The 26859-nt window shown below is 50.1% G+C and overlaps 3 protein-coding genes across 12 annotated transcripts; all 3 read left to right on the forward strand.

Moving 5' to 3' along the window:
* Nucleotides 1-66: 66 nt before the first annotated feature.
* Nucleotides 67-8280, forward strand: oatx (organic anion transporter X). Of its 7 annotated transcripts, XM_061802446.1 has the most exons (16): nt 67-136; nt 211-246; nt 330-387; nt 2336-2640; nt 2714-2843; nt 3115-3218; nt 3574-3728; nt 3838-4006; nt 4080-4203; nt 4388-4503; nt 4718-4772; nt 4846-5005; nt 5239-5347; nt 6541-6619; nt 6697-6824; nt 7836-8280. In XM_061802446.1, exons 3-16 carry the CDS (start codon nt 361-363, stop codon nt 7972-7974), a joined length of 1800 nt encoding a protein of 599 aa, XP_061658430.1. In that variant the 5' UTR covers nt 67-136; nt 211-246; nt 330-360; the 3' UTR covers nt 7975-8280. The 7 variants fall into 7 exon arrangements, 6 of the variants coding, with proteins under 6 accessions (XP_061658430.1, XP_061658431.1, XP_061658428.1 ...); XM_061802447.1 differs by lacking the exon at nt 211-246 and having other exon boundaries at nt 69-136; XM_061802444.1 differs by having other exon boundaries at nt 82-246.
* Nucleotides 8281-8936: 656 nt separating this feature from the next.
* On the forward strand, nt 8937-16177 carry pwwp2a (PWWP domain containing 2A). Its single transcript, XM_061802457.1, has 3 exons — nt 8937-9896; nt 9929-10130; nt 11829-16177. The coding sequence occupies exons 1-3, from the start codon at nt 9356-9358 to the stop codon at nt 13405-13407; spliced, it is 2322 nt and encodes a 773-aa protein (XP_061658441.1). The 5' UTR covers nt 8937-9355; the 3' UTR covers nt 13408-16177.
* Nucleotides 16178-17685: 1508 nt separating this feature from the next.
* slc23a1 (solute carrier family 23 member 1) lies at nt 17686-26811 on the forward strand. Of its 4 annotated transcripts, XM_061804427.1 has the most exons (15): nt 17686-18378; nt 19766-19869; nt 21386-21523; nt 21584-21741; nt 21819-21907; nt 21988-22055; nt 22135-22316; nt 22396-22516; nt 22595-22751; nt 23951-24098; nt 24198-24303; nt 24371-24500; nt 25540-25683; nt 25757-25852; nt 26268-26811. In XM_061804427.1, exons 2-15 carry the CDS (start codon nt 19843-19845, stop codon nt 26516-26518), a joined length of 1815 nt encoding a protein of 604 aa, XP_061660411.1. In that variant the 5' UTR covers nt 17686-18378; nt 19766-19842; the 3' UTR covers nt 26519-26811. The 4 variants fall into 4 exon arrangements, with proteins under 4 accessions (XP_061660411.1, XP_061660410.1, XP_061660409.1 ...); XM_061804426.1 differs by having other exon boundaries at nt 22396-22751; XM_061804425.1 differs by lacking the exon at nt 19766-19869 and having other exon boundaries at nt 22396-22751.
* The last annotated feature ends 48 nt before the right edge of the window (nt 26812-26859 follow it).

A 26859-nucleotide genomic window follows, 5' to 3' on the forward strand; every position in this document is an offset into this window, starting at 1 on the left:
AACCGACACCGCGGTAGGGGGGTGTTTTGTGGGGGGGGGGGGGGGTGTCACATGGAGCCGAGCCGAGCGAGGTGTCAAAGTCTGCACGTCCCCGAGTAGGACGCTGTCCCTTATTCTGCTCGTCGGGTCCCGCCGGGTAAGTCGAAGTCCCCCGATGGAGGGAGGAAAATCCTCTTGTTTGTGAATGTTGCACACTTCTAATCCTTTAAGGCGACTCAGCAGACCGCCTTCCCAAAGTGTGAGAAGGTGCAGATGCCGCCGTCATGACGACTTTCGGCAGGTCACGGTTGAGATTTTCTTTTTTTTTCTTTTCTTTTTTTTTTGGGCAGGTTGATTTGAAGATCGTCGTCGGCCGTCAGCATGGGCTTCAGCGAGCTGCTGGACGAGGTCAGTCGTCGGACGTTTGCGTGCGTGGGGTCGGAAGCGGAACGGTGGAGGGCGCGCCCGGCTCGCAGGCCACGTGTTGCGGTTTGAATCCGAGGTTCCCAAATTGAATCAGCATCCGCGCTGATAGCGCGAATGATTAACCTTCGATAACGTGATGACTTTTTCTTCATTTTGGAGGGATGCAACAAACCCAACATTTCATTGGTGTATTTTGGAATTAATCGCGTCTTTCTTTATGCAAATAAACTGGAAAAAAAAACATGACGGATAGATGTTGCATGATTTAAGGATCATTCGGAAATTGATGGACGTTTGGCCTTCAAAATTCTTGACAAATATGCTATAAATCAATAATAGGTAATAAACTATCACAGGTGTGATTAGCTCAATTTACAAATCAATGATATGCAATTTTTATGACATGATTTATTTGGTGTTTATGATGGAAAATGGGGGGCACGAGCCAGTGCAATCTGTAGATCAGTCCCAAGTTCGGATAAATGGAGATATACCAGATCGGCCGTGGCCCCGGGTCAACAACCTCCTTTGCCGGCATCGTTGTCGTGCTGGCCCTTGGTGGTAATTCGGCTGCTGTGGGTCGAAGAAGGAGAGGAGGAAAGCGGATCCGTCGACGGAAAGACTAGATGAAAGCGCAGCGCCTACAACTGAGGGTGGGGGCTTTGAATGTTAGTAAGGCGAGAAGGGTTTCAATTATTTTACCGCGGAGTAGATGGGCGGAAGGGTGAGAAGCTCGATCGTCAGGGAGGGGCTCAGTGTCGAGCCGCTGCTCCTCCGCATTGAGAGGAGCCGGATCCGGGCACGTCCCGCCGGAAAGAGAACCCGAGGACGACCCAGGACACGCTGGAGAGACAATGTTGAAAGCGAAATTCTGGAAGCAACTCGAAGTGGTTGCGATTGGACTTGTTGGTGAAGGACAACTTTGAGGGACAGATGGTGGTGGATTTTTGCGAAAAAAAAAAAAGGATGGAAATGGCAGCGGTGAACACTTTTTTTCTTGGTTGTTTCAGAAAAGGTAGAAACATAGAGAAGCACGCAGGTGGACTCTATTTTGTGCAGACGATGTCGTGTGACTGTTAGGTCGGCGGACGATGATGCAGAAAGTAAGATGGATGGCTAGCAACATTAATTTTGATTATAAATCATCATAGAATAAGTAAAGGGCCAATTGAGAGAGTTCATGCAACAAGATGCAATCCTCTACCAATTAGGAGTTTGAAAACAAGATACCCTGTTGTTCCCTAATCTAGAGAGTAGTACTTCCTAGTAGTTGCGTACAAAAGTCCAAAATTGTAAAAATAGAACTACTCCAACGTTATTTATTTGTCAAATGTAACAGTCTAATTCAGGGGTCACCAACGCGGTGCCCGCTGGCGAACGGTCGCCCGCGAGGACCATATAAGTATGTTCTAAAAATACCACAGGCCACAAATTTATTATTTGTGTTTTAAATTCTGAATCTGACTTGCTTACGTGAATTCAAATTTTAAAATACCTGTAATGTCATTTACTACAATAAATGAAAACAAAAATATGTCCTGTATGTGTAATGAACTGAGTCTGAAATTTTCCGCAAACGGGTCACGCAACCCTTCGTACGATCGGTGCTGACCAAGTAGCCATCAGCCTCAAAAAGGTTGCTGAGCCCTGGACTCTTAACCGGTTCAGAATCTCCTGCACACCAAAAGATTGCACCACAAGGTGGCGCTTCAAGGTCGAGTCGCGGGTTTCTATTCCGTACATTTTTGTCATCAAATGAAATCATCACGTTATTAGTTGCTCCCCTAAACAAGTGGCGGCCGGTCCATTGTCTCGTCTCCTGTGATTGGACAAACTCAACAGGAAGTTGTAGTGATTGATCTGGAAGTTGTAATCCTGGCTGGAGGTCAACTTGCACGTGTTAAATCTCCTGGGGTGTGAAACCTATCAGATGGGTGGTTTCGGGCGGTACCAGTGGCTCCACGTGACCCTCATCAGTTTCCCAGGCCTGTTGATGGCGAGCCAGAACCTCCTGAACAACTTTGTCTCGGGAACGCCGTCCCACCATTGCACCCTTTCGGCCAATTACAGCCTCTGGAACATCACGGAGCAGGTACGCCGTCCGTTCAGCTCGCACGCCGTCGGACGCCGTGCGATTTGGTGCCGCTTTGTCGTGTTTCAGGTGGACCGCCAGGAGTTGTTGAAGGCCTTCATCCCGCCGGACTCTTCGGGAACCAGACTCGACCGCTGCAGGAGGTTTTTACGGGACCGAGCCACGTTTGTCCGGCGGCGGCGGCGTGTCTGCTCCTAAACGCCGGCTTTCTTTCAGGTACGTGACGCCTCAGTGGGAGATGCTAACGGCTAACGGCTCAGTTAACTCCAGCCACCTTCAAACCGAAGACTGCGTGGATGGCTGGACCTTCGATGGCACGGAGTTCCTCGCGACCACCGTTTCCGAGGTAAGCCAAATCTGGTCAGAAGCAAAGATGTGTGGTGCGCGTTTTTATCTGGCGGGAAGTTCAAGCGAGTCATCAAGTAAGAATTAGACAGCGGTCCGTTGAAGTGATCAAGCAGGAGGTTCCACCGATTCAGCAGGAAGTTGTAACGTTCTTGCAAAAAGAGGGATACCAATGATCCAGTGGTATTTTCAAGTGATCTGAAACCTCTAATGATCCTGAAGGAATTTCAAGTGAACAAGGAGGTAGTTTAAGGCTGCGTTATGTTCTTCAGTGGGATCTGGTGTGCAACCTGCGGCCCCTCAAGCAGATGATCCAGACGGTGTACATGGGTGGCGTCCTCGCGGGGGCCGTCATCTACGGTGGCCTGTCCGACAGGTGAGAGGCGTTCTCGGTTCTTTCAAACGGCAGAAGGCCAGCACACTTTGCTGCTCTCTCCCTCCCTCTAGCGGGCGCTTTGGAGCAATGCACGCCAAAACCCGCATTACGATTCCATTGTCAGTGTGGTTCTGTATTGATATTGATTCTCAGAGAATGTCATCGGGTGAGGGGAAAATACACGAAACAAATCAGTAAACGCTGAATTGACCCTTCTGCCCGCAACCGTCTGACCGTGCTAGTGGCAAGTGCTAAAATCATAATTGAAGCCATTAAAATTTGTCCCGCTTTGTTCATCACTGCCTTTACTGTGTGTCCTAAATGTGTATTTCTTTATTTTATTTTATTGCATCAGGTTTGGGCGGCGCTCTGTCCTCATTTGGTCGTACCTGCAGCTGGGCGTCTTGGGCTCCTGCTGCGCGCTGTCGCAGTCGTACTCCGTTTACTGCGTGTTCCGCTTCCTGAGCGGCATGGCGGTGTCCGGCATCATCCTCAACTCCGTCTCCCTGAGTAACACGTTGACAACTTTTTGCACCGATTTTCCCCCCACCCCCCACTCCCCCCAAGCGGCCGTCCGTCAACCTCAACCGACGCTCTTGCCCTTGCCCTTTGTCATCAGAGGTGGAGTGGATCCCGACCAAGACCAGGACTCTGGTGGGCACGCTCACCTCCTTCTACTTCACCTTTGGTCAGCTTGTCTTGGCGGGTCTGGCGTATTGGCTGAAGGACTGGAGGAAGCTGCACCTGGTGGTGTGTGCTCCCCACATCCTCTTCTTTGCCTACAGCTGGTCCGTCCCCGTTCCGGACTCAGGCGGTTCTCCCGTGAAAATGGCCGTCTGATCGCATTGTGTGACCGCTCAGGTGGTACTCCGAGTCGGCGCGGTGGCTGATCCTCAGGCGACGATCGCAGGACGCGTTGAAGACTCTCCACAGGGTTGCTCGCATCAACGGAAAGACCGAAGTGCTGGACAAGCTGACTCTGGAGGTTGTCCCGTCATGCATCTCCAAATGAGGTCCTGTAGTAGGTCCTCTTTCCCGACCACCCACCACAGTAATCGAAGTTTATATTTGGCTAAATCGTGGCAGATTCGATGATATTTTACGGCGGGTGGTTGGGAATCGCCATCCCGACCAACGGGAGGTTGACGTTCGCGCCATGTGACCCGCAGGTGCTTCACTCCCACATGAGCAAGGAGCTGGAGTCCAATCGTAAGATGCTGACCGCCTACGACTTGCTGAGGACGCCGGCCATGAGACGCATCTCTGTCGGCCTCGTTGTCGTCTGGTGAGGAACAAACCGGGAGGATTGCATTGGGGCGGGGCTTCCAGTCACATGACTTGACTAAAGTCAGACTTATGATGCCAATTTTACGGGGGGTGTCCGAGGGGTGACTTGTTTGCACGACTTTGACTTATGACCTGCTCGTAGTTTCGCAGCTACTCGACATCTTCAACTCCGGCAGCTGCTCACCACGCGTCCGCCCGTGTTCTTGTGCCAGGTTCTCCACCAGCTTCGCCTACTACGGCCTGGCGATGGACCTGCAGAAGTTCGGGGTGAGCGCGCAAACATTTTTAGCCCAGAACGCAGCACAGAGCCGAGCTAAGCGCTCCCGTTTCCTCGACGCAGGTGAGTATTTATGTGATGCAGCTCATCTTTGGGGCTGTGGATTTTCCTGCCAAATTTTTGGCTCTGGGCATGCTCAGTTTCCTCGGGAGGAGGCTGACTCAGGCCCTCTGCCTCTTCATGTCCGCCCTCGTCATCTTCGCCAACATCTTCGTCCCAATGGGTAACCTGCATACACACACTTATTTTATTTTATTTTTTTCTAATTTGTGAGCCAAAATGTGGATTAGATTTTTTTTTTTTGTCTGACCTTTGGACTTTTAAGAGCGTCTTATTCTTACTTCTGATCTTGCCCTCATTTACCTTGTTACCGTGTTAGTGCCGCAATAAAGAGATTTAAACGAGCTTCAGATACGCCGCGATGTCGACAACTAATGGCGGCGGTCCCTCTGTCAGACATGCAGGCCGTCAGAACCACGTTAGCGTGTCTCGGTAAGGCCTTCACAGCGGCGTCCTTCACCACTGTCTACTTGTATACCGGAGAACTTTACCCCACCATCATCAGGTATGACAACAACACTCCAATTAATAGAAAAAATTATATATATATATATATATATATATACCGTAATTCCCGGCCTACAGAGCGCACCTGGTTACAAGCCTCACCATGTACATTTATAAAGGAAATACCGTTTGGTACATACATACGCCGTAGTTGTGTAAAAGCCGCAAGTCCTCACATTGAAACACGAGATATTTACAAAGAAAGACTGTACACAAAGACCTTAACGCTAGCTAACAGTGCCAGTTGGAAAAAAAACATACTGGTAAAAATCACTGAGACGCGGCTTTAACACAGCAAGCAGCAGGCTAGCGCAGGGCTCACAGGGCTGGACCGGTAAAAGCCACATCCTCGGCACATATATTCCACCAGTCTCACGCTTACTCTTGGTACATACATATGCCGCATCTGTGTAAAAGCCGCAAGTGCCCACATTGAAACACGAAATATTTACAAAGAAACCCAAATGCTAGCCCTGTGCTAACGCAAGCGGTGTGTTAACAAGGCTGGTTTAAAAAAAAATAATAAACTAAACATACTGGTAAAAATCACTAAGACACAGCAGTAACACGCTCGCGCAGCGCTAACAGGGCCCGACCGGTAAAAGTCACTTCCTTGGCAAAACTTGAAATCTTTTTTTTTTTTTTTAGCACAGCGCCAATAGGGTAATTAAAAGTCATTTCCTCGGCACATATATTCCACCAATCTCACTCTTACATTTTTTTCAGCTCAAGCGCCCCCTTGTGGCCGTGAGGGGAAAGAAAATTAACAAATTAGCCGCATCAACCGCGTAAATCGCAGGGTTGAAATCGTCTGGAAAATGTCGCGGCTTGTAGGCCGGAAATTACGGTATATAGTTGATCTGCAGCTGGAAATATGAATCAAATACGACATATACAGGGATTTTTTTTTTTTTTATACTTGATTATATGGTGTACCATCAATCTAATGGTTGACTTTCAATCTTTCTACTTACATTTTATTAATCTGTGTCATTACCCGCAGAGGTTGAAATAAATAATCAGTTCATATTTTGACAGAGTAGGAAGTCGAATTAAAAAGTTGAGGGGGAAAAAAAACTCCAATAAAATGCAGATATTCAGAAAAATGTACTTAAGAAGAGTCGCAAAGGTAATTGCACTTTTTGTCCCACCACTGTTGAAATGTTCACTTTGAGTCTGTGGCGTCGGTAGGCAAACTGGAATGGGTCTGGTATCCACCATGGCCCGGGTGGGCAGCATGGCGGCACCCGCCGTCCTCATCCTGGACGAGGTGAACCCTTTTTTTTTTGTTTGTTTTTGTGAACAGACTTTTAATTTAAATCGTGTCGTGTCATTTTTAACCTCCAGGTATTCCCCGCGCTGCCCAGTGTGGTGTACGGTGGGGCGGCTGTGCTAGCTTCGGGCTTCGCATGCTTCTTGCCAGAGACGCTCAACGTTTCCCTGCCGGACACGGTCCAAGACGTGGAGGAGAGATGGTGAGCGGTGTTAGCTAACGACGGACCGCCATCTTGTTTCACGCAAAGAACAGAAGTGTCAGTTAGCAAGTGACCAAAGTGTGAAGCGTCAAAATAATTCATGTGAATAATTTGGATCACTGAGCTAATAAGCTAAAAAAGATCAGAAGTAGACTAGTTTAAAAAATATTGGAAGTAAATATTAGGATTCATGTCGAAGATATTGCAGTGTAACATCAGATGTGATGTTGAAAGGTAACATGGGAATCTGTGTTGAAAATTAATATCAGAGGCAAACTTTTGAAGCTAGCAGATGTGATCTTGAAAGCTTAGCTCTAGGGTACTGTGAGAAGGTAACTTTGGAATCTGAGCATGAAAGCTAATGTTGAAGCTAACCAGAACGTATCGACAAATGGCGGCGTTGGAAGCTAACGGAGTTAAAGTTGGAAGGTAAAGTAAGAACTTTGAACCTGTGATTAAGCTAACTTTGAAAACTAACAGATCTAACATTGATCGATCATGTTAAAAGCTAACATTAGGGTTCATGTTAACGCTAACTTCAGAAGCTAATTTTGGAAACTAAACCTAATATTGCAAGTGAAAATTGATACTAGCTTTGGAAGCTAATGTTGATTTTCCATAGCTAGTAGATCAGAGGTAACTTTGGCAGCCAATTTCTGAAGATAATGCCATAATTTAACGTGAGAGGTAACATTGGTAGCTCACGTTGGAATGTAACGTTAGAAACTTGTTTGACCAAACTTTGGAGCTGCAAAAGTGGACATCCTTGGAAATTGTCACGGATCATCACCTGTTGTGATGTTTATTTTATTTTTTTTCTGTTCAGCTCATTGTTAGAGAACAAGTTTTTAAAAATGTACAGAATCTGAAATGGCATCAAACAGCCGAGAACCAAGTATTTGAGATTCCTCGGGGTTGATGATCGACATTAACGACAAACGCCGGTGCCCTCTCGTTTTTCAAATCAATTTCACTGCAGTGTTTTTATTTGATTTATATTTGCGTCGGTAGGGCTGGGAGAATCCGCGCTGACCAGAAGAAGAAGAAGAAGGAGGAGGGCGGCGGCGGCGCGTCCTCAGAAGACGAGCAAGTGGCGTTGTCTTTAAAACAAGTTAAGGAAGTTGAAGGGAGCGGTCTCAACGCCCTCTGACCAATCACAGGTCACGCCCTCGCCACCCCTTCGCAGACTTGATCGTTCGGTCCGCACTTTTTTTTTTTTTTGTTACACGGCAATCATGTGACTTGTGTATTTATAATTGTTACACAGTCGCGCATGGATTTTATGAATTTGAAATGATTAATTGGAGGCCTTGCCAATGTGCTCGTACATAAACACAACGATAAATGATCGCCATGGAGACACCGTCGTCGGTTGAATTTGCAAATGTACTGCAATCCTCTTGGATGTCCGCAAACTAGTTGAAATAAAAGAACACGTGAAAGAATAGTTATGACGGCGTTATGTTCGTGAATGAACCTTTTAAATATAAGTGTTAAAAAAAAATGTCCAATTGAAAAGGTGGTGTTTATAAATTGTGGAAATTATTTTAACACAAAAATAAGGGGATTAGGGTGACTAAAATGTCAACTGTTGGGTTAAGGTACATGGGGGAAAAAAAGTGAAGGTGGAGGTCAAACATCCGTCCGCTTTCTGAGTCGCTTATCCTCACGAGGGTTGTGCCAATCTCAGCTGTCGCCGGGCAGGAGTCGGGGTACGACCAGAACTGGTCGCCGGCCAATCGCAGGACACATGGAGACGGGCAAGAGTCACAATCACACCGAGTGTCCAATGAATGTGGCGTGTTTTCGGGATGTGGGAGGAAATCGGGGTGCCCACCCGGAGAAGAGCCACGTAGGCATGGGGGGGAACGTGCGAACGCCACACGGGCGTGGGCTGGGATTTGAACCCCGGCCCTCAGAACCACAAGGCAGGTGCTCTAACCGGTCTCCAACCGGTGAGCGAGTTCAACTCGGAACCCAGTAGATGTGAATGTTCGGGTGAAACTTTTTGGGGAGGTTTTGCACGAGAGCAAAAATCTGGCCTAATGGAAGCATTTGACATAATCAAGAATAATAATAATAATTAATCATATTAAAGAGGTCTTAAATGTCGAAGAAACTACAAAAACGTCCACTTTTTTTTGTTATCCGAGTGAGGATAAAATCATGGATAATCGATGATTTGCTGAACAAGACGTTGACAATATCTGCCAACACATTTTTTTCCCCCAAATTATCTCGTTTGCCGCCTCGCATGAAGTGAATGAGAAAAGTGTGGATGGAACATGTCGCGAATGATTTGAAAATCGGCCTTTTTCTCGGTTCGTCAATTAGACGCTGGCCGATGTTTTGTTTCGCGTAAAGAGGAACCTATCAGTGACGTCAAAGCGTTTCCGCGTTTCGGGCCAATCGGTGCGCGCTCCTCGGTGTTGCAATTGACTGACAGCCACGGCAGCCAATCACAGGCCGCATCACGGTTGAACCTTCGTCAAGGGCGGGGCGATGCGCGCTCGTAGCCATAGCGGAGCAAAATGGCGGCCGTGGCCACCGAGCCAGGAGCTACGGCGATTCGAACAACGGCGACCAACGACGACGGCTCTCCGGAACCGAGCACCAGCGGCGGCTCGGGGCACACGCTCGTCTCGCAGGGGCCCGAAGGAGCGCCGGAGTCCGAGCTGGCCGCGGAGCTGTGTAGCCCTCGGTCGGGAGACGGTGAGGACGGGGAGGAGCGCCGCCATGTCGAGCCAGAGCCCTCGGGGGGAAAAGGCCAAGGTGAGGCCGCCACCAGCGGCCCGCTCATCCAGAACCGAAGTGGCGCCGGTAGGGAAGCGGCTCGGAACGGCTCGGCGCAGGCGTACCGCAGCATCCTCGAACAGCCCAAGCCTTCCTCCTCCGCCGTCTTCCTGCACTCATTCCCAGCCGCCAGGCCCCCGCCCGGCGCCGAGGCCGGCCTGTCCCTGGCGGAGCCGGCGGAACCGACTTCGAAAGCCGCTGGCCGGGACCGGGGATACCCGGCTTCAGTCCAACCGGAGCGGAGGCCCGCCGCTACTCAAGACGGGGATTCGGAGACCGGTTACGGCTGCCCGAGAACGGCGGCTTGCGAGAACCGGCGCCGAAGCCGGACGCCGATCCGGCCGAAGTCACCCCGTGCGCTCCGAGGCTCGGCGGATGCGTGCAGGACCTGAGTCTCAGCCTGGGCTCAGAGGTCCCGGTCTGCTTGGACCACGTCATCGATGACGCGCTGGTTGTGTCGTTCCGGGTGGGCGAGAAAGTCTTCTCCGGGGTTCTGATGGACGTTTCCAAAAGGTACGTCGCGACTTGGTCGTCGTTGCGCAGGCGTTCCCAAACTCAACGAAATCCGAAATCGATTAAATGAACCGAATTATCTCGAGGTGCAACAATTAATCGATAAGACAATCAACCCATTTTCAAACAAATCACCCCCCGAATGAAGACTTTGTTTGACTTAAAATTGCCAAACCTTCAGATTTTCAGACAGACAGATGTTTGCCATTTTTCTGGCTAATCTTATGGGCCAAACCATCCGTCCATTTTCTTAGCTGCTTATGCTCACAAAGGTGCTGGAGCCTATCTTCAGGCAGGAGTCGGGGTACGCCCTGAGCCGGTCGCCAGCCAATCGCAGAACAAAACAGCCATTCGCCCTCACATTCACACCTACGGGCAATTTACAGTCCTCGATGTGACCATGTTTTTTTTTTTTTTTTTTTTTTCTTTCAAGGGGAGAATGTAGGACGTACGGAGCCCCTAAAGGGACATTGAAAAAAACTTTTCTCATTGTAATGAGAAACTAGTCCGTTGCATGTGTGCGTGTATAAAAGACCCGTATTCATTTCAGCGTCCATTTCTATGCAATAATGACAATGCAAGAGTTAGTTCGGTTCCATTTTCAACTGGGACTTTATTATAAAGACGTTGCTGCTTTACTAGCAAGTCGTCACCATTATGTTGTGTCATAGTAAAAGTAAGTTTCGTGTCAGATCAACGCACATATATGTTTGGCACAATTTTTACCCCGGATGCCCTTCCTGACGCAACCCTTCTCAGGGAGTGGAGTTTTGAAGTCTTAAATGTCAATCATTTTAGCCTAGCAAGCGGAAAGGAAGCCTATACTGCTATGTTCGTGTCATAAAAGATTAAAGTTACTCTCACCTTATCTTGTTTGAGTTGATCGATAACACTGTCAGGTATATTCCTTGTTTTGAGGAGAGAGACCAAGTCCTCTTAGCCTTTTCTAATGTGACATGCGCAAAGCAAGTTGTAGTTTACAGCTACCTGAACGCAGGAAGCTACCACTAGCTTGGAGGTAAATAAGCTACGACCCGTAGGTAAACATTTCTCTACACTTACTCGTTACAATGAGAAACTTACTCATTGGAATGAGAAACAAGTTATTTATTTTTTTTTTTTGTCAATGTCCCTATTGGTGCTCCGTAGGGAGGAAATCAGAGTGTCCACAAAGTCCACACAGGCCAGAACCCGAGAGGCAGACACTCGAGAATTCAAATAAACATTAGCCGCAAGCAGTCCTAGAATGAGGACTAATGTGTACGACGATGTATGAAAAGCGCCATGAAATCATTTTGGCGTGAAGGTCGACGAGATTTGGCCTCGCGTAGTCATTTGTTTGTCTCTGGTTATTTATTCATGTATCTGCCCGAGCCCGGGCCATATGTGACAATATTGATCTGGAAATCATCTTTTGGCCAAGGAGGAACTATGACGAAAGGAGTACGTCGGATCGGTTCCGGCTCCGTGACGTAGGACGTGCTTGACGGGAAAGCGATCTAAAACGTGGAGCTTTTGTTCCCAGGACGTTTGTGTGAGCGAATGGGCCAGAACCACGCCATTGCCAAAAGGTCGTGTTTACGAAGGTTCTGCGAACAGCAAGTTGCGCTCGATGTCCTCAGCTCTTATTGTGAAGGCGTCTCGATTTGAAAGGTTGTCACGTTTGAGTCTCTAAAGGTTGGCATGTCGTGTGCTCAGGTTCGGGCCTTACGGAATTCCCATCACGCTGTTTCCTCGACGCGAAGACCAGAGCCGACCTCAAAGGGTGGCGGTCCCCGCGGAGGCCGCCGCCCCCGTGGCCCCAAAGCAGGAACTGCCCAGCGAAGACGCGCCCCCTTGCCTGTGGACCGCCAAGCCGCCGCCGCTGTTCCAGGAGGGGGCGCCGTACCCGCCCCCGCTGTTCATCAGGGACACCTACAACCAGGCGTTACCTCAGCCGCCGCCTCGGAAGATCAAGCGGCCCAAGCGGCGCTACCGCTGCGAGGAGCCCACCTCCATCATGAACGCCATCAAGCTGCGCCCCCGCCAGGTGCTGTGCGACAAGTGCAAATGCGTCGTGGCGGCGGCCGGGCGCCGGCCGGGCCCCGTGGACCTGAGGGGCGAGGAGGCGTCGCGGCGGCGGAAGGCAGCGGACGGGCCCGTCTCGGCCGAGGTCAAGCGGCTGAGGAGCGACGACAAGAGCGGCCGCGGCGACAGACGCGGGCCGTCGGGGATGCCGTCCTCGGGTCGCGTCCTGCGGGCCGTGTCCTCTTCCTCGTCCGTGCGGCTCAAGCTTAACTCCAAGAAGGTTCTGGCCAAAGGAACCTCGGCCGATGGCGCCAAAACTCAACAGGTTCTCAAGAAGCTGGCGCGGAACTCGCAGCCTCCGCCGGCGCCGCTCGGTGAGAACAGGGACAGAGAGGACGGCAAGGTTGTGACGCGCACCGCCGCCCTGCAGAACCACAGCCAGAAGGTCCACTTCACCCGCCGCCTGCAGCTCGTCGGCCCCGCCTCGCACACGGCGCTGCCGCCTCGAATGCGCCTCAAACCCCAAAGGTATCGTACCGACGACCCTCAGGCCCACCCCGCTTCCTCCTCGCCCCCCAAACACAACGTTCGCTCGGCCACCTCAAGCCCAAACCTACCCGCGTTCGACCCCGCGCAGCCGCCCCCGCGCCTCAGTCCCGGTCTGACGCCGCCCTCTCCTTACTGTACTGCTCCGGAGGACAAGGAGGCTCCTCCTCCCCCTCCTCCTCCTCCTCCTTCAGAGACCGTAGACCTCTCCCCGCCCCTGGACCCGTCTTCCTTAGTGCCCCCCTGCCCGTCCTCCGCAGAGGCGGCGCTCGGCGACAAGGAAGGAGGTGAACTGAAACGGCGTCGCAAATCTTCCACGTCGTCGTCCTCTTCCTCGTCGTCGACGTCGTCGTCCTCCGTCTTCTCGAAGTCGGTGTCAAAATGTCTGCTGCCCGACGGGCGCACCGTGTGCGTGGGCGACATCGTTTGGGCCAAAATCTACGGCTTCCCCTGGTGGCCGGCGCGGGTGCTGGGCATCACGGTGGCGCGGCGGTCCGGCGCCGTGTTGGCGGCGACCAGGCAGGAGGCCCGCGTGTCCTGGTTCGGCTCGCCCACCACCTCCTTCCTGCCGCTCTCGCAGCTCTCGCCCTTCCTGGAGAGCTTCCAGTTGCGCTTCGACAGGAAGCGCAAAGGCCCGTACCGCCGCGCCATCGCCGAGGCCGCCAGCGCCGCCAAGCAGCTAACGCCCGAAGTGCGCGCGTTGCTCACGCAGTTTGAGACGTAGCGGTAGCCTGGGCCGTTCACCCCCCCCCCCACCACCACCACCGCCACCCCGGGCTTGTCCTCTTGTCCCGCGTCCTTTGCTGCGCCCCCGCCCGCCGCGCCTGTGATAAGATTTCCCTCCACAGCGGTTCTTTGGGAGTTGCTAGGCAGATTTCATCTCGATGCCAAGCCGGCGTTTCCAAACCTCGAAATTAGCTCAAGCGAACGTTTGAGTTTCGAAAAGATCGACTGCATGAAACTCTCTCGAAAGGTTATTGCCGTAATTTCAGGCCTCCAGAGTGCGGCGCTAATGCTAGTGCAGCACTAAAGCTAGGGTGGCGCTAACAGGGCCCGTTTAAAAAAAAAAATAAAAATACATACCGGTAAAAAAAAGTCGTGACTTGTAGGCCAGAAATTCCGATGAGTCGCTTCTTCCATCCGGTGAAAGAACATTTTTGTTGTTCTACGCGTCACTCCAATGGAGCCTTGTTATTGGGGCTGAGGGCCTCGATACCAGCCCAGACCGCTAATCGTGAAAATCTGCAAATAATTCAAACCCTAACACACAATTTAACCCCCCAAAAATTCTTGAATTAAGATCCCACTTCCCAAAAAACGTGCGCGGTAGATAGCTTCGTTGAAGACTGAATTGCCCGAAGGTGAGAATGTGAGTGCAATTTTTCATTTTTATTTTGTTTTATTTTTGTAAACGTGCCCTGCGATTGGCCGGCGACCCATCCTGAACTCCCACAGTCAGCCGGGACGGGGACTGACGGGCGAGAAGCGCTATAGAAAATGGATGGATGGATGGATGGTTAAACCCCCGGCAGAAAAAAAATTATATGTTTTTTGTTTCCACGGGAATTCAAAATGAATGTGGCGTGTTTTCCAATATTTGGTGTCGTGCCCGCACTGGGCAAAGTTAGGAAGGGAGGACATAAAATGAATAATTTTGTAGCAACATTGAGGCGTTCACCAAAAAAACATAACTGCATGGAAATTTTTGCGGGGATGTCGTCTATGGATAATCCGGTCCAAAATCCCGTTCGAATGAGATCAGGTCTTTGGACTGGATTTTCTCCTGACAGTCGTACACAAAAACATTCATCAAAATTAGTTAGTTCACCCCAAAAATAATAATTCTCATAAAAATTTACCCACAACCCGTCTTCTGATCATGAAAGTTGCTCTTAAGATTTCCTGAGCCGAGGCGAGAAAAAAAAAATTAGCCAACACGAGTATCAAATGTCAAAAGCAATTATATCAAATAATATTTTATATTGAAACAAATATTGTAAACAAACTCGCCACTGAACTAAAATGTGAAACAAAAGCGAATGCAGAATTATTCTGCCATCTAGTGGAAGTGCATTTTATTGTTCTCCCCGTCACAAAAACGTCACTGGCGGAGCTTGTGCAATAAACATATTTTTTTTTTTTTTTTTTTTTTTTTTTTTGTGTGTGTATAACATTATTCAGATATATGAAATGAAATTGTATGTTGGGTTGTCACTATCAAATCTTTTTATTTTCGATCATTCCATCAGTAACTCAAACGATCTGCTAAAAATGTTGCACAATCTTTCCCGTGACTGTTTATTAAGCGATTGTGGTCGGCTATCTCACATTGCCGAGTGATCCATCCATTTTCCAGTGCCGCTTATCCTCAGGAGGGTCACGGGAGCGGCGGAGCCTCGGGATTGATTATTGACGATCGAATAAATTGTCAATCGATCCAAATTTCATTGTACAGTTATTTTTTTTATGATGACAATAAATGTCATTTGGCTCCGTTGTTGGGAAGCGCTGCGCTAAAAGCTAAGCTAGCCAGGGCGGCGAAAACTTTTTTTTTTCATTATTATTATTATTTTTTTTTGTAGTGCGTTTGCCGTGAGCGTTTTAATTTATTCATAATTTGTGCACGCGTGTGTCGCCGCGGAGACGAAGAACTGAATCAAAGCTGTGAAAATGTTCTCCAAACCGAGGTCAGGGGGCCCGAAGCGGTCCGAGTCGTTCGCGCGCGTCGTCAGTACCAAATCGGCACGGCGGCCACCCTTAGCTGACCCCCCCCCCACCCCAATTTTCTCCTCCACCTCCGATGATGATGGTGTTGATGATGGTGACGGTGTATTTTCCCCCTCTGTTAGTCTCCTGCTCCATTTTCGGACTTTTTTTTTTTTTTTTTTCCAGCCTGTTTGCAGATCAGAGATTCTGAACAAAAACAAGTTTGTGTAAATGTTATTTTTTTTCCTCTCTCTGATGTTTCAAAACCTTAAATAAAAATTTCTCTTGGAATTGTGGTTGAATTTGAGCTTTTTTTCCCCCCTTCCGCCGCCACGACTGCGCTCGCGAGACTCGCAGCATTTTTTTTTTTATTTTAAATTTTTTTCTTGGATTTTCTTACCTGCAAACAGTGTTTTTGAAGCAAGCGAGCAGAGTGGGAAAATACTAGTAGCGCTGTAGCGTGGCTCCACTAGCACGCCGTCAATCCGTATTGGGGGGAGCAAAATTCAACAAGCGGTCCAAACGCACGCTAGGAGATGGCGCCACCAAGTGGCCTTAATTCAATGGGTGCTACGCTCATGTATGTGTACTAGTACACTTTATGTCCACACTCCTAAAACTGACTTTTTACCACACGACTGTACGATACACCTGTAGAACAACTAAGTTACACTAGTACTAAAGCTACATATTGTTGAAATCAAAGTGCACTAGTTGAGAATTACACGCTAGTTGTACTGCAAAAAAAAAAATACTGAACACGTAGCAAGTCAGTTTACGGAAGCGTATTACTGCCACACCAAAAAAAAAAAAAAAAGTCGTATTTCACATACTTATAAGAAACTTATCACATAATTATGTGAAATGCGACTTTTTTTTTTGGTGTGGCAGTAATACACTTCCGTATCAATTATAGTGCGCTCTAGTTCTTCTACTGGTGCACAGTAGCCCCCCCCCCCTAAAAAATGTAATTTTTGCACATAATGTTATTAGTGAGGCTCTAATGCAGTCGTGCAGCTCTTACACTGAATATCAAGGATACCGAATGCATACAAGAATGGCTCGCTCACTATGAGACATTTCTGTGCAGTAGTAGAATGACTAGGGCGGACTAATAGCCAACGACTAGTGAGACAAAACTGGTTTAGTTGAAAACTGTGCCTATAGTAATTCTTGATACTTTAAATTCTACTAGCTAACACCTAGCGCTGTGCTAGTAGTGCACACTAGTCCTATAATTGGACAGCAAAGTCATACAATAGTAGAAAAACATTAGTAGTTAGCCAATTTTTGTACTAGTGTGCTCAATTTGCTTACTAGCAAGAACAAAGTGTAGAGTACTAGTACATGAAGCTAGGGTGTGTTATCACAGGCAGCAAAGAGTACTAGTGTATGAAGCTAGTAGTGATATCAGGGGCAGCAAACAGTATTAGTACACGGAGTTAGGGTACGTTATCTTATCAGGGGGAGCAAAGTGTACTAGTACATGAACCTAGGGGGCGTTTTCACGGGCAGCAAAGAGTACTAGTATATGAAGCTACGGTGCGTTATCACGGGCAGCAAAGAGTACTAGTATATGAAGCTAGTTGTGTTATCTTATTTGGGGGCAGCATAGAGTACTAGTACACGAAGCTTGGGTGCTTTATCTTATCTGGGGCACCAAAGAGTACTAGTACACAAAGCTAAACCTGTTTGTCAAAGAAATTGGACAAATGGTGGGCTGTTTGAGATTCGATTTGCAAATACTAGTTTGCTTCAAGACCAAACGAGGAACTAGTCCCCCTCACCCTTAAACTGATGCTCGAAGGGTTTCCCGTAGGCGACAGAGAATTCCCAGCATGCATTGCCGCAGCGTCACGTGACCTCCCGCTCGCGGTGACGTGGTCGCGCGATGACCTCATGTGACCTCTGTGTCGTTGCAGCTCCGCCTCCCTGAAGAGCTGCTGACGCCGTCCGGGCCGACCCCCCCATCCGCCCATCACCCATCGATATTTAACAACAAATATATTTATCACGCCGGGCCGCCCGACGGTCGAAGTCTCCGCCCCCACTCGCCAGGGACGAGCGCCGCTTCACGTTAGCCTAGCTTAGCACGCCGCCTTGTCATTATTGTTAGTTGTCATTGGAAGGAGATTTGACGAGGCAATAAAAGATTGCACGTGCTGTCAAATGTGATTGATTGATTGATTGATTGATTGATTGATTGATTGATTGATTGATTGATTGATTGATTGAAATCCCTACATGAATCAAATAGGAATATGGAAAGATGAATAATACATTGATTACGTGTCAAAAATTTTATTTTTGCTCAAAGGGAGTTTGACGGCCTTTTGAGTGATTTTAGCCAATAGTTCACAAACTTCCTGATAATCAGAGATTGATTTTAAAAAAAATATTGAAAGTGAAAATTGACATTGCTCAATTTTGCAGATTCGGTCCGTCATCATATTGCAAATCTTTTTTTTTCCTTTTTTTTGTTGCAATTTTTCGCATTTTTACATTGTATGTCTTTTCGCTATGACGTGTCTTGTAAAAATGGAATTGGAATTGTACATGGCAAAAACTGATCGATCCAAAACTTGAATAAGATTCTTGATAAAACGTGTTGCCAATCGAAAAACTTCATTTGGGACACCGAATAGCAAAAGTCCATTTCTTGTCAGGCGAGCCAGGACCCGCCTTTTAAAGCCACGCACCTTCAAAGTCACAAATACTACAGAGCTCGCGCACTCGACGTCACCATTTTCCACGGCGCCATATTGCCGGTCAGACAAAGCTGCTCGGTGTTGTGGGAGTCGAACCCGAGCAGATTTTTCACAATGCCGAGACTTGTTGTGCTGTTGCTTCTCACGACAGACCAGACAGATCTTCAAAGAGGTCATTCGATGGAATATCGGATGAAAAGATGGATGGATTTCGGAAATTAAGCGGGATGGATGGCGGCCGACCAAATACGCACGACTGTGTCGCGGTCGCTTCATTTCAGGTATCAATCTCAAATAATATCTTTCTTTCTCTCTTTCTTTCTTTCTTTCTTTCTTTAGCACAGCGCCAACAAGCCCGGTAAAAGTCACTTCCTCGGCAGCTACATCCCACCGGTCTCACTCTTACCCTTTTCCGCTCGAGTGCGCCCCCCCCTTGCGGTCGTTAGGGGAAAAAAAATGCACAAATTAGCCGGATCGCCGCATAAACCGCAGGGTTGAAAGCGTGTGGAAAACGTCGCGGCTTGTAGGCCGGAAATTAGTTCCGGGAGAGCGCCGGGTTGGGGGGTGGCAATTAAGCTAGCATTATTGGACACAGTTTGCTGTTTAAAGGTCAAGGGTCATCCCTATAAACGTTCTAAAATAGATATTGAAATGAAAAATACAGATAAGATGATTGACTTCAATGTCTACATCCGACGACATCCAAGTGGTCGCCTCATTGGCTGCATTTACTGTCTGTGACCTCACCCCAGACGTTCGCCAATCAGAACACGCGGTGGCCCCGACTGTAGGACACGCCCCTTCAGACACGGGAGCTCTTTTCACAACCGGGTAACGTGTCCCGGGGCAATATTACCCTATTGTTTCGAGCCATATTTGGATGACATGCGGATCACGACCCTGTCCGCCTCCGCGGGGCGGTGATAAAGGTCCCCTTCCGCGGCGGACTAGAGCCGCCACCACCACGACGAGCTACCCGGCCGACAAGGCCGGCGGCGGGCCAGTAGTGATCCACAAGGCCAGCGGAGGCCGTCCTTCAGCGGCTCCTGCATGGAAGCCTTCCGATGCGCACATTGAGACATTTAGCAACCCTGATTTATGGATTACACCCCCTCCAACTATTGTTTTTGTTTTTAGTAGCTGTTGACACACCTACCTGTCATTTAGAACCCACGAAGCTCTGGTCCTCTGCACCAGTGCAATCCGTTTTTCAGGACGAAGCGGGTCTCTTGCAAACTTCCAAAGGGTAAATCCGTTCTCCCGAGTGTTCGAGCAACGAGCCGGCATTTTAGCTAACACGAAGGTACAGCGAGCTACCTTCCCGCAGGTAAAACTCATAGAAACAAAAGAGTCGTCTTAAGGGCGTTCCCGCCACGTACGTCACTTCCTGCTTCTTCTCCAAAACGAATCTCTCCAGAGGATTTTCATGGCGGGAGTTACAAAAAGGCGTATACGTCAAAATCACATTTTGTGGTGAAAAAACGCACGGGCCCATGTCGGCTGCCGTTTTTTTTTTCATTAATAACATACTAAAAAAATCATGACAGTGGCCCTTTAAAGTCATTTTGGCGGAATATTCGGCAGCTCAACGCTGCTGATGGCTAATAGTGTAATCATTGATGAGGCGGCACTCCTACGGTAATTGATTTAGCGCTTTGCGCGTTTCAGGTGAAAGTCCACCCAGGTTCTCTCCTGACTGTTCCGCGTCGGCACCGGGACGCATTTCGGGTCTTCGCTGCGTCAACATGGCCGCCGATCCGGAGGAGTGGAAGGTAACGGGATTATTGATTATCGCAGGTGGCTATAGAGTACCCACGCGCCGTACTGAAATGCAAGTGGCGACAGATTCGCGTGAGGGGAAAAAAAACTAAAAAAAAAAAAAAACGAAGTTGGCGCTCAGCTCCGGTGGCGAAAGTTTGGGAATACGGACTGAAATGTACAAAAGTGTTTTTGTTTTTGGAAGAAACGTTCACGCTACATTGTTTCCAATATGTGTTTTTGATAACTCGGTATATTGGAAACAAAAACTTCTCCGCTCAAGTCAGAAGAAAAAAAACAAAAGTGATATTTCACACGTAGCGCTAGCTCACCATTTATGATGTCAAAAGGCGCTAATGCCAATGCTAACTGATTCCCAAAAATATTGTGTTTATGCGCATCGGGTGGAGAAAAGAAACTAACGGAGAGATTTTGCAGTAGAGGAGGAGCGGATGATTGCCAAAATGACGGATCAGAAACTCCCTAATTGATGATTATTTTCATTTTTATGTGGCGGATAACACAATGGACTTTTTGTCGTCCCCATTTGTTGTTTCAGTGAATTGATTTTTGGATGGCATCTATTTCCTGGTTTTGCTTGCTTTCTTTATGATTATTTTTTTGTACCCAATCCACTGCTTATATTGAGCATTTTTTTTTGTCCGATTATTATCATTTTTCCATCAGTTATTTACAGATTTTTGCATTTGACGACGCCCTCTGTGTATTTTCTTCTTTATGGCATGTTGTCATCTGCCGAGGTGGAAAAACTTTGAAAAAGTAAAAAATTGCAGACATCTGATTTCAAATGGAGGAAGTCAAAATTCAAATATGTCGTAAAAATAAGAAAAGAAAAGGAAAAACCTGATTTTTGTGCCGCAGCTTTAGAACGTCGGCCTCACAGTTCTGTGGACCGGGGTTCAAATCCCCGGGCCTCACCTGCATGGAGCCTGCGTGGCTTTTCTCCGGGTGGGTCGCACATCCTCTAAATTGCCCCAAGGTGTGATTGCAAGTGCGACTGTTTGTCTGTCTCCATGTGCCCTGCAATTGGCTGGCGACCAGTTCAGGGTGTACCCCGCCTGCCTCCTACCTGTAGACAGGTGGAATTGGCTCCGGCGCTCCCGTGAACCTCGTGAGGATAGGTGGCTCAGAAAATCAAAATGTGTATTAAAACATCAAATGCACCACCCGTGACGCCACGACGGTCACCGCGAGTCCCCCGTCAGCCGTTGTTGCAGCCTTCGAGGGGTTAACCCGAGCGGGGTCGCCCTCTCCAGGCGCACACGGCAAACTGCGGCGTCACGCGACAGCGCGCGGGAAGTCGCGTGACGCGCCGCCCGTCGGTTGCTCAGAGGTCAAAGTTGACAGGAAGCGGCGGACGCAAATGGGAGCTCGGGAGATTTTTCCCGGAGGCGTGGCCCGCCGGGGGTGGGGGTGGGGGGTGAATCGAGAGCCGGCCGGCGGGAAACGGGATGTGCCGCGACAGGGAGTGCCGGATCGTAATACGCGTCGCACGTTTGTCGTCGGCAGAGTCAAGATGAGGTTCTGAGGAGGCGGCGCCACCAGGCCGGCCGAGAGCCGACGGGAGAGCAGAAACCGGCGTCGGACATGATTTACACCATCGAGGACGTGCCCCCCTGGTACCTGTGCATCCTGCTGGGCCTGCAGGTACCCCCGCAAAGTCGGCGGTCCGCGCGACGGCGGGTGACCCGCGTGCCGTGTGTCCAGCACTACCTGACCTGCTTCAGCGGGACGGTGGCCGTTCCCTTCCTGCTGGCCGAGGCCATGTGCGTGGGCCGGGACCAGAACACCATCAGCCAGCTCATCGGGACCATTTTCACCACCGTGGGGATCACCACGCTCATACAGACCACCGTGGGAATCAGGTCCATATTCTCAGCGTTGGCTAATATTCCGAAAGTTGAAGGGTCGTCGGGGTCTGACGGACGTCGCGGCGGCGTAGACTTCCTTTGTTTCAGGCGTCTGCGCTGGCTTTCCTGATCCCCGCCCAGGCCATCCTCGGCCTGGAAAGGTGGACCTGCCCCAGCCAAGGTGAGCGCGACCGGACCCGGACCCGGACCAACCGCCCGCGTCCGCGTCGGATTTTCCATCCTCACATTTGGCGCCGACAGAGGAGATTTATGGCAACTGGAGTCTCCCGCTGGACACGTCGCACGTTTGGCAACCCCGCATCAGAGAGGTGTCCTTCCGTCTGTCCGTCCGTTCTGGTCGTCTTCGGTCTTGCCATCGACGGGAACGTTTTGGCGCACGTGTGTCAGATCCAGGGCGCCATCATGGTGTCGAGCACGGTGGAGGTGGCCATCGGTTTCCTGGGTCTCCCGGGCATCCTGCTGGAGTACATCGGCCCGCTGACCGTCACGCCCACCGTGTCGCTCATCGGCCTGTCCGTCTTCACCACGGCCGGCGACCGCGCCGGGTCGCACTGGGGCTTCTCCGCGCTGTGAGACGTACGCCGGCAGTCGCCAAGTGGACCGAGCTTGCATTTTGATTTTGATTTTGATTTCTTTGCGTGCACGCAGGTGCATTCTCCTCATCGTGCTGTTCGCGCAGTACTTGCGGACGACGTCGCTTCCCGTTCCCGTCTGCACCTGCAAGAAAGGCCTGACCTTGAGCAGAGTTCACGTCTTCAAGATGTTTCCCGTAACCGACGTCGCGCCGGCTGGACGCGGTCCGGAATGTTCGCCGAGGTTTTTTTTTTGGTGTGGGTTTTTTTTTCAGATCATCCTGGCAATCATTCTGGTGTGGCTCCTGTGTTACATCTTCACCCTGAGCGACCTCCTGCCCAGCGACCCGCAGCGCTACGGCCACAAGGCGCGCACCGACGCCCGCGGGGACATCATGGCCTCCGCCCCCTGGTTCAGGGTGCCGTACCCCTGTGAGAGCCCACATCTATCTATCTGTACAACGAAAAAGTATTAGCGACCGCATTCTTTTTTTCGGGGTGGGGGTGGAGGGGGGGGCATAGCTCCCACGAACGTTTCATGTTTCAGATCATCAAAGAAACGTAATCATAAAATGCGGTTTTTCCAATCGTAATTTAATTTGTTAAGGGAAAACAAATATTCAACATTACCTGGCCCAGTGGGGGGTGGTGGTGGGGGGGAGTAGTTGCCCCTCACGCTAAGAAGTGGTTGGACCCCCCCTTTAGGATCGACAAGCGTCTCTCAATTTGGCCCAATCTTCAGTCATGACATGCGTGAGCTTTTCAAACCCCAACGGCCCCCCCATTGGAGGTCCCGGACCCGCATGTCAAGTCCGTGTGATCCGGTAGTTGACTTCCCGGTGTGTTTCTAATCCTGATCCTGCTGCAGAGTGGAAGCTTGGGCTTCGACTTTAGATCCCAAACCGACAACTGAACATTCTCCTTCGGGATTTTATGTTCAAAGAGCAGAATTCATGGTTGTCCAGGTCATGAGAGAGAAAAGCGACCCACGACACGTCACAGTACTTCCACTGTGTTTGGCTGTTGCTACCTTCTTTTTCTGAAATTCTGCTTTATTGACGCCAGATGTAACAAGACACACACCTCCCAAAAATGTTCACCTCGTCAGTCCAGATTATATTGTCCAGCAAAAACCCAGGCAAGGGAGGCCAGTAGGTCTTTAGATTGTTGAGGTCGCCGTGTTCTCAGGGTCATTTTGTAGTCAACACTCTCGCATGTTTTCTCCATGTGAGGATAATCGCTCTCACCTTCATCAATTAATTAATTTCTCGTCCGTTCTTGAATTTGTTTGGCATTTTTTTTTTTATCGGCGCTTCAAGATCTTTTGCCTGACTTTCCCTTTGAGTGATTCATGACTGAACGGGTCCGGTGGCGGTCAGGCCTGTGGTTTGCGCCCAGAAAGATCAACCCCAAAAAATGTGTTTCGCCACGAGCAGGGGGAGGGGCATAAATGACTTTGTGTGATATTAACGGTTGTTTGATGATTTTAGACCGGAAAAAAAGAATTTGAGGAAGGGGCCAATACCTTCACGGAACCAACCGTTAGTACTCGGTACTCAGCAACCCGCCCCCAATCCTTTCGCCGCGTAACTTCTTCCGAGCCGACCAAATGTGAAACGCTGCCTCTCCAGGCCAGTGGGGGGTGCCGGTGGTGACGTTGGCGGGCGTGCTGGGCATGTTCAGCGCCACCCTGGCGGGCATCGTGGAGTCCATCGGCGACTACTACGCGTGCGCTCGCCTCGCCGGGGCGGCGCCGCCTCCGGTCCACGCCATCAACAGGTGCGGACAGGAAGTGAAAGCTTTGACCCCGGACAGGTGTTGACCTCAGATGATTGTCTTGTGTTTTTTGCGTCCCCGCCCCTTCCCCCAACCCACCAGAGGAATCTTCACCGAGGGCGTGTGCTGCATCATCGCCGGACTCTTGGGCACCGGAAACGGTTCCACGTCCTCCAGCCCCAACATCGGCGTGCTCGCCATCACGAAGGTCCTCGCGGGTCGCAACTCGGCCGCGTCGCTACGCGCCAAGCTTCATTTTGTGACGTGCGCCGCAGGTGGGCAGCCGTCGGGTGGTCCAGTACGGCGCCGGCATCATGCTACTGCTGGGATGCGTCGGAAAGTTCACGGCTCTGTTTGCGTCCCTGCCGGATCCCATCCTGGGAGGGATGTTCTGCACGCTCTTTGGTGAATCACATACTAGTATCCGCTGTTGGACCTACTGTACCGTATATTATGTACATGCGGCAACAAAAAGGGGTGTGCCCTTTTATGCAAAAGTCGATATTGTCGGTAAAAAAGAAAAAAAAAGTTCCCTCTGCCTCGCTCTCCCGCCAGCCATTTGCCCCGTCGCCCCTCTGGGCCAACTCTGGGCGAGATCTCGCCCGGGTAAACCCTCGACGGGTCGTCGGCCAATCAGAAAGCACGTACAAACAACCTACGTTGGCGTTCAAAAATCAGACCAGTTCAGAGTCTTTAATGAACCTAGCGCGCGTGTTTTGAGGATGGGGGAGGAAAGACGGAGAACCCGGAGAAAACCCACACGGGCGTGGGGGGGAGCATGTAAATTCCACACAGATTTGAACCGAGAACTGGGAAGTCCTTGGGCAGACGTGCAGACCAATCGTCTGGCGTCCGTTCATTTTCAACAGGTGGCGGCACGGTGGTCCAGATGGTAAAGCAATTCTGAGGAACCTGGGTTCGATCCCACCTGTGTGGAGTTTTCATGTTCTCCCCGTGCCTGCGTGGCTTTTCTCCGGGTGGGAACTCCGCTTCCCTCCCACATCCCAGAAAACATGCAACACTCTAAATTGCCCGTAGGTGTGATTGTGAGTGCGGCTGTTTATCTCGATGTGCCCTGCGATTGGCTGGCGACCAGTTCAGGGTGTCCCCTGTCTCCTGCCCGTTGACAGCTGGGATAGATAGGCTCCGGCACTCCCTCCTCGCGACCCTTGTGAGGATAAGCAGGTACGAAAATGGTTGGGGTTGCGGGGCACTGGAACCCATCCCAGCTGACTTCCGGTGAAAGGCGGACGGACTACGCTCTGAACCGGTTGCGTGTCCGTCGCGGGGCGCATATAAAGACGGGCGACCACAACGTCACTGAACCCAAAATCGGGCGACCAGCGGCGACTTCAGTCACCACCCTTGCCGCGTGGATTGTTTCTTTTAATGTACATTTTCATGAAATTATGATTTTCTCGATATAATTTTTTTGTTGTTGTAGGGATGATCACAGCGGTGGGGCTTTCCAACCTGCAGCTGGTGGACCTGAACTCGTCTCGCAACCTCTTCGTGCTGGGTTTCTCCATGTTCTTCGGCCTGACGCTGCCCGCCTACCTGGACGCGCACCCCAAGTGTATCGACACGGGTGCGCGTGCCTGACGCCGCGACGCCGTGTCCCCGAACGCCCGAGCGACAAACGAGCTTTCGTGCGCTTGCAGGTGTGGAGGAGCTCAACCAGATCCTGACGGTTCTTCTGTCCACCGAGATGTTCGTCGGAGGTTTCCTGGCCTTCTGCCTGGACAACACCATTCCAGGTCGCACCGCGCGGGCCTTCCTTGTTACCACGACGACAGCCGCAAGCGTGATTCCGATGGCTCAAATAATTTGATGACGAAAATAAGCAGAAACTGGGCTTGTATTTCAAGGGGATGAATCATTTTTTTATCCAATTACTCACTTTGGCGACAGGATAATTGGACGAATAATCGATTTGAAACAAATTCCATCCCCGCAGGCCGACCCGTCGGCGTCGCCACGACAACCTCATCCCGTCGTTGCCGATGTGTTGTCGCCACATCGTTGCCGCTTTGACGCTTCTGTGACAATTTTGATATTTCGTCAAAGCATGCACGACGATGACGATAAAAGCGTTTCTGTAATCGAGGTTTCGTTTTCACGACAGACGACCTGCCGACGACGTGACCGTGATGACGTTTTCTTTGCGTTCAGGGACGAGAGAGGAGCGCGGCCTCCTGCAGTGGAGCGCCTTGACGTCGTCGGCGTCCTCGTCGCCCTCGTACGACTTCCCCGCCGGGATGGCGCTGGTCCGACGGGTCGGATGGCTCAGGAGGTTGCCCGTCTGTCCCACCTTCAGGGGGTGGGGCGCTCCCGAAGACACGCCCTCCCTGCGGGGAGCATCCCAGGTGGAGCGAGGGGCGGAGCTTACGGAGGAAGACGCCGACACGTCCACCAAGGTTTAACGCGTGTACCACGTGACGCTGCCGCCTGCACACGTGGAAATTGCGTGTTTTGAATTTTGATGTAGGATGGGCGCGTTAAAGCGTTTCTGTGCGTCAGACGTTTTGTCATTTGCATCGATTTGTACACATGGCGTATGTTCTTATCAATTATTTTTGTCATGTGTGATACTTGAAATTTTTAGGCCTCGACAACACATTATTTTTTTTTTTAAGTCTGATTTATACTGTGAAATATGTGTGTTGCATTCCATGACAGAAAATCTAAAATATATTAATTTTGTTCAAAGGGACCAATAAAGACTTCGATTTATATATATCCAAATAAAGAAAAGTGTGTCTGT

This window comes from Syngnathoides biaculeatus, chromosome 18, assembly GCF_019802595.1.
Source record: "Syngnathoides biaculeatus isolate LvHL_M chromosome 18, ASM1980259v1, whole genome shotgun sequence".
Taxonomy (NCBI): domain Eukaryota; kingdom Metazoa; phylum Chordata; class Actinopteri; order Syngnathiformes; family Syngnathidae; genus Syngnathoides; species Syngnathoides biaculeatus.

What these genes read in the sequence shown, in the direction of transcription:
- oatx (XM_061802446.1), top strand. Translation starts at nt 361, where the DNA reads ATGGGCTTCAGCGAGCTGCTGGACGAG. An exon ending in CCGTCCTCATCCTGGACGAG is followed by an intron (nt 6,620 to 6,696) that starts GTGAACCCTTTT and finishes TTTAACCTCCAG; the next exon opens with GTATTCCCCGCGCTGCCCAG. An exon ending in CAAGACGTGGAGGAGAGATG is followed by an intron (nt 6,825 to 7,835) that starts GTGAGCGGTGTT and finishes TTGCGTCGGTAG; the next exon opens with GGCTGGGAGAATCCGCGCTG.
- pwwp2a (XM_061802457.1), top strand. Translation starts at nt 9,356, where the DNA reads ATGGCGGCCGTGGCCACCGAGCCAGGAGCTACGGCGATTCGAACAACG. An exon ending in AGACGGGGATTCGGAGACCG is followed by an intron (nt 9,897 to 9,928) that starts GTTACGGCTGCC and finishes GCGGCTTGCGAG; the next exon opens with AACCGGCGCCGAAGCCGGAC. An exon ending in CTGATGGACGTTTCCAAAAG is followed by an intron (nt 10,131 to 11,828) that starts GTACGTCGCGAC and finishes TCGTGTGCTCAG; the next exon opens with GTTCGGGCCTTACGGAATTC.
- slc23a1 (XM_061804425.1), top strand. Translation starts at nt 18,298, where the DNA reads ATGGATGGATTTCGGAAATTAAGCGGGATGGATGGCGGCCGACCAAAT. An exon ending in GCATCCTGCTGGGCCTGCAG is followed by an intron (nt 21,524 to 21,583) that starts GTACCCCCGCAA and finishes CCGTGTGTCCAG; the next exon opens with CACTACCTGACCTGCTTCAG. An exon ending in CACTGGGGCTTCTCCGCGCT is followed by an intron (nt 22,317 to 22,395) that starts GTGAGACGTACG and finishes GCGTGCACGCAG; the next exon opens with GTGCATTCTCCTCATCGTGC.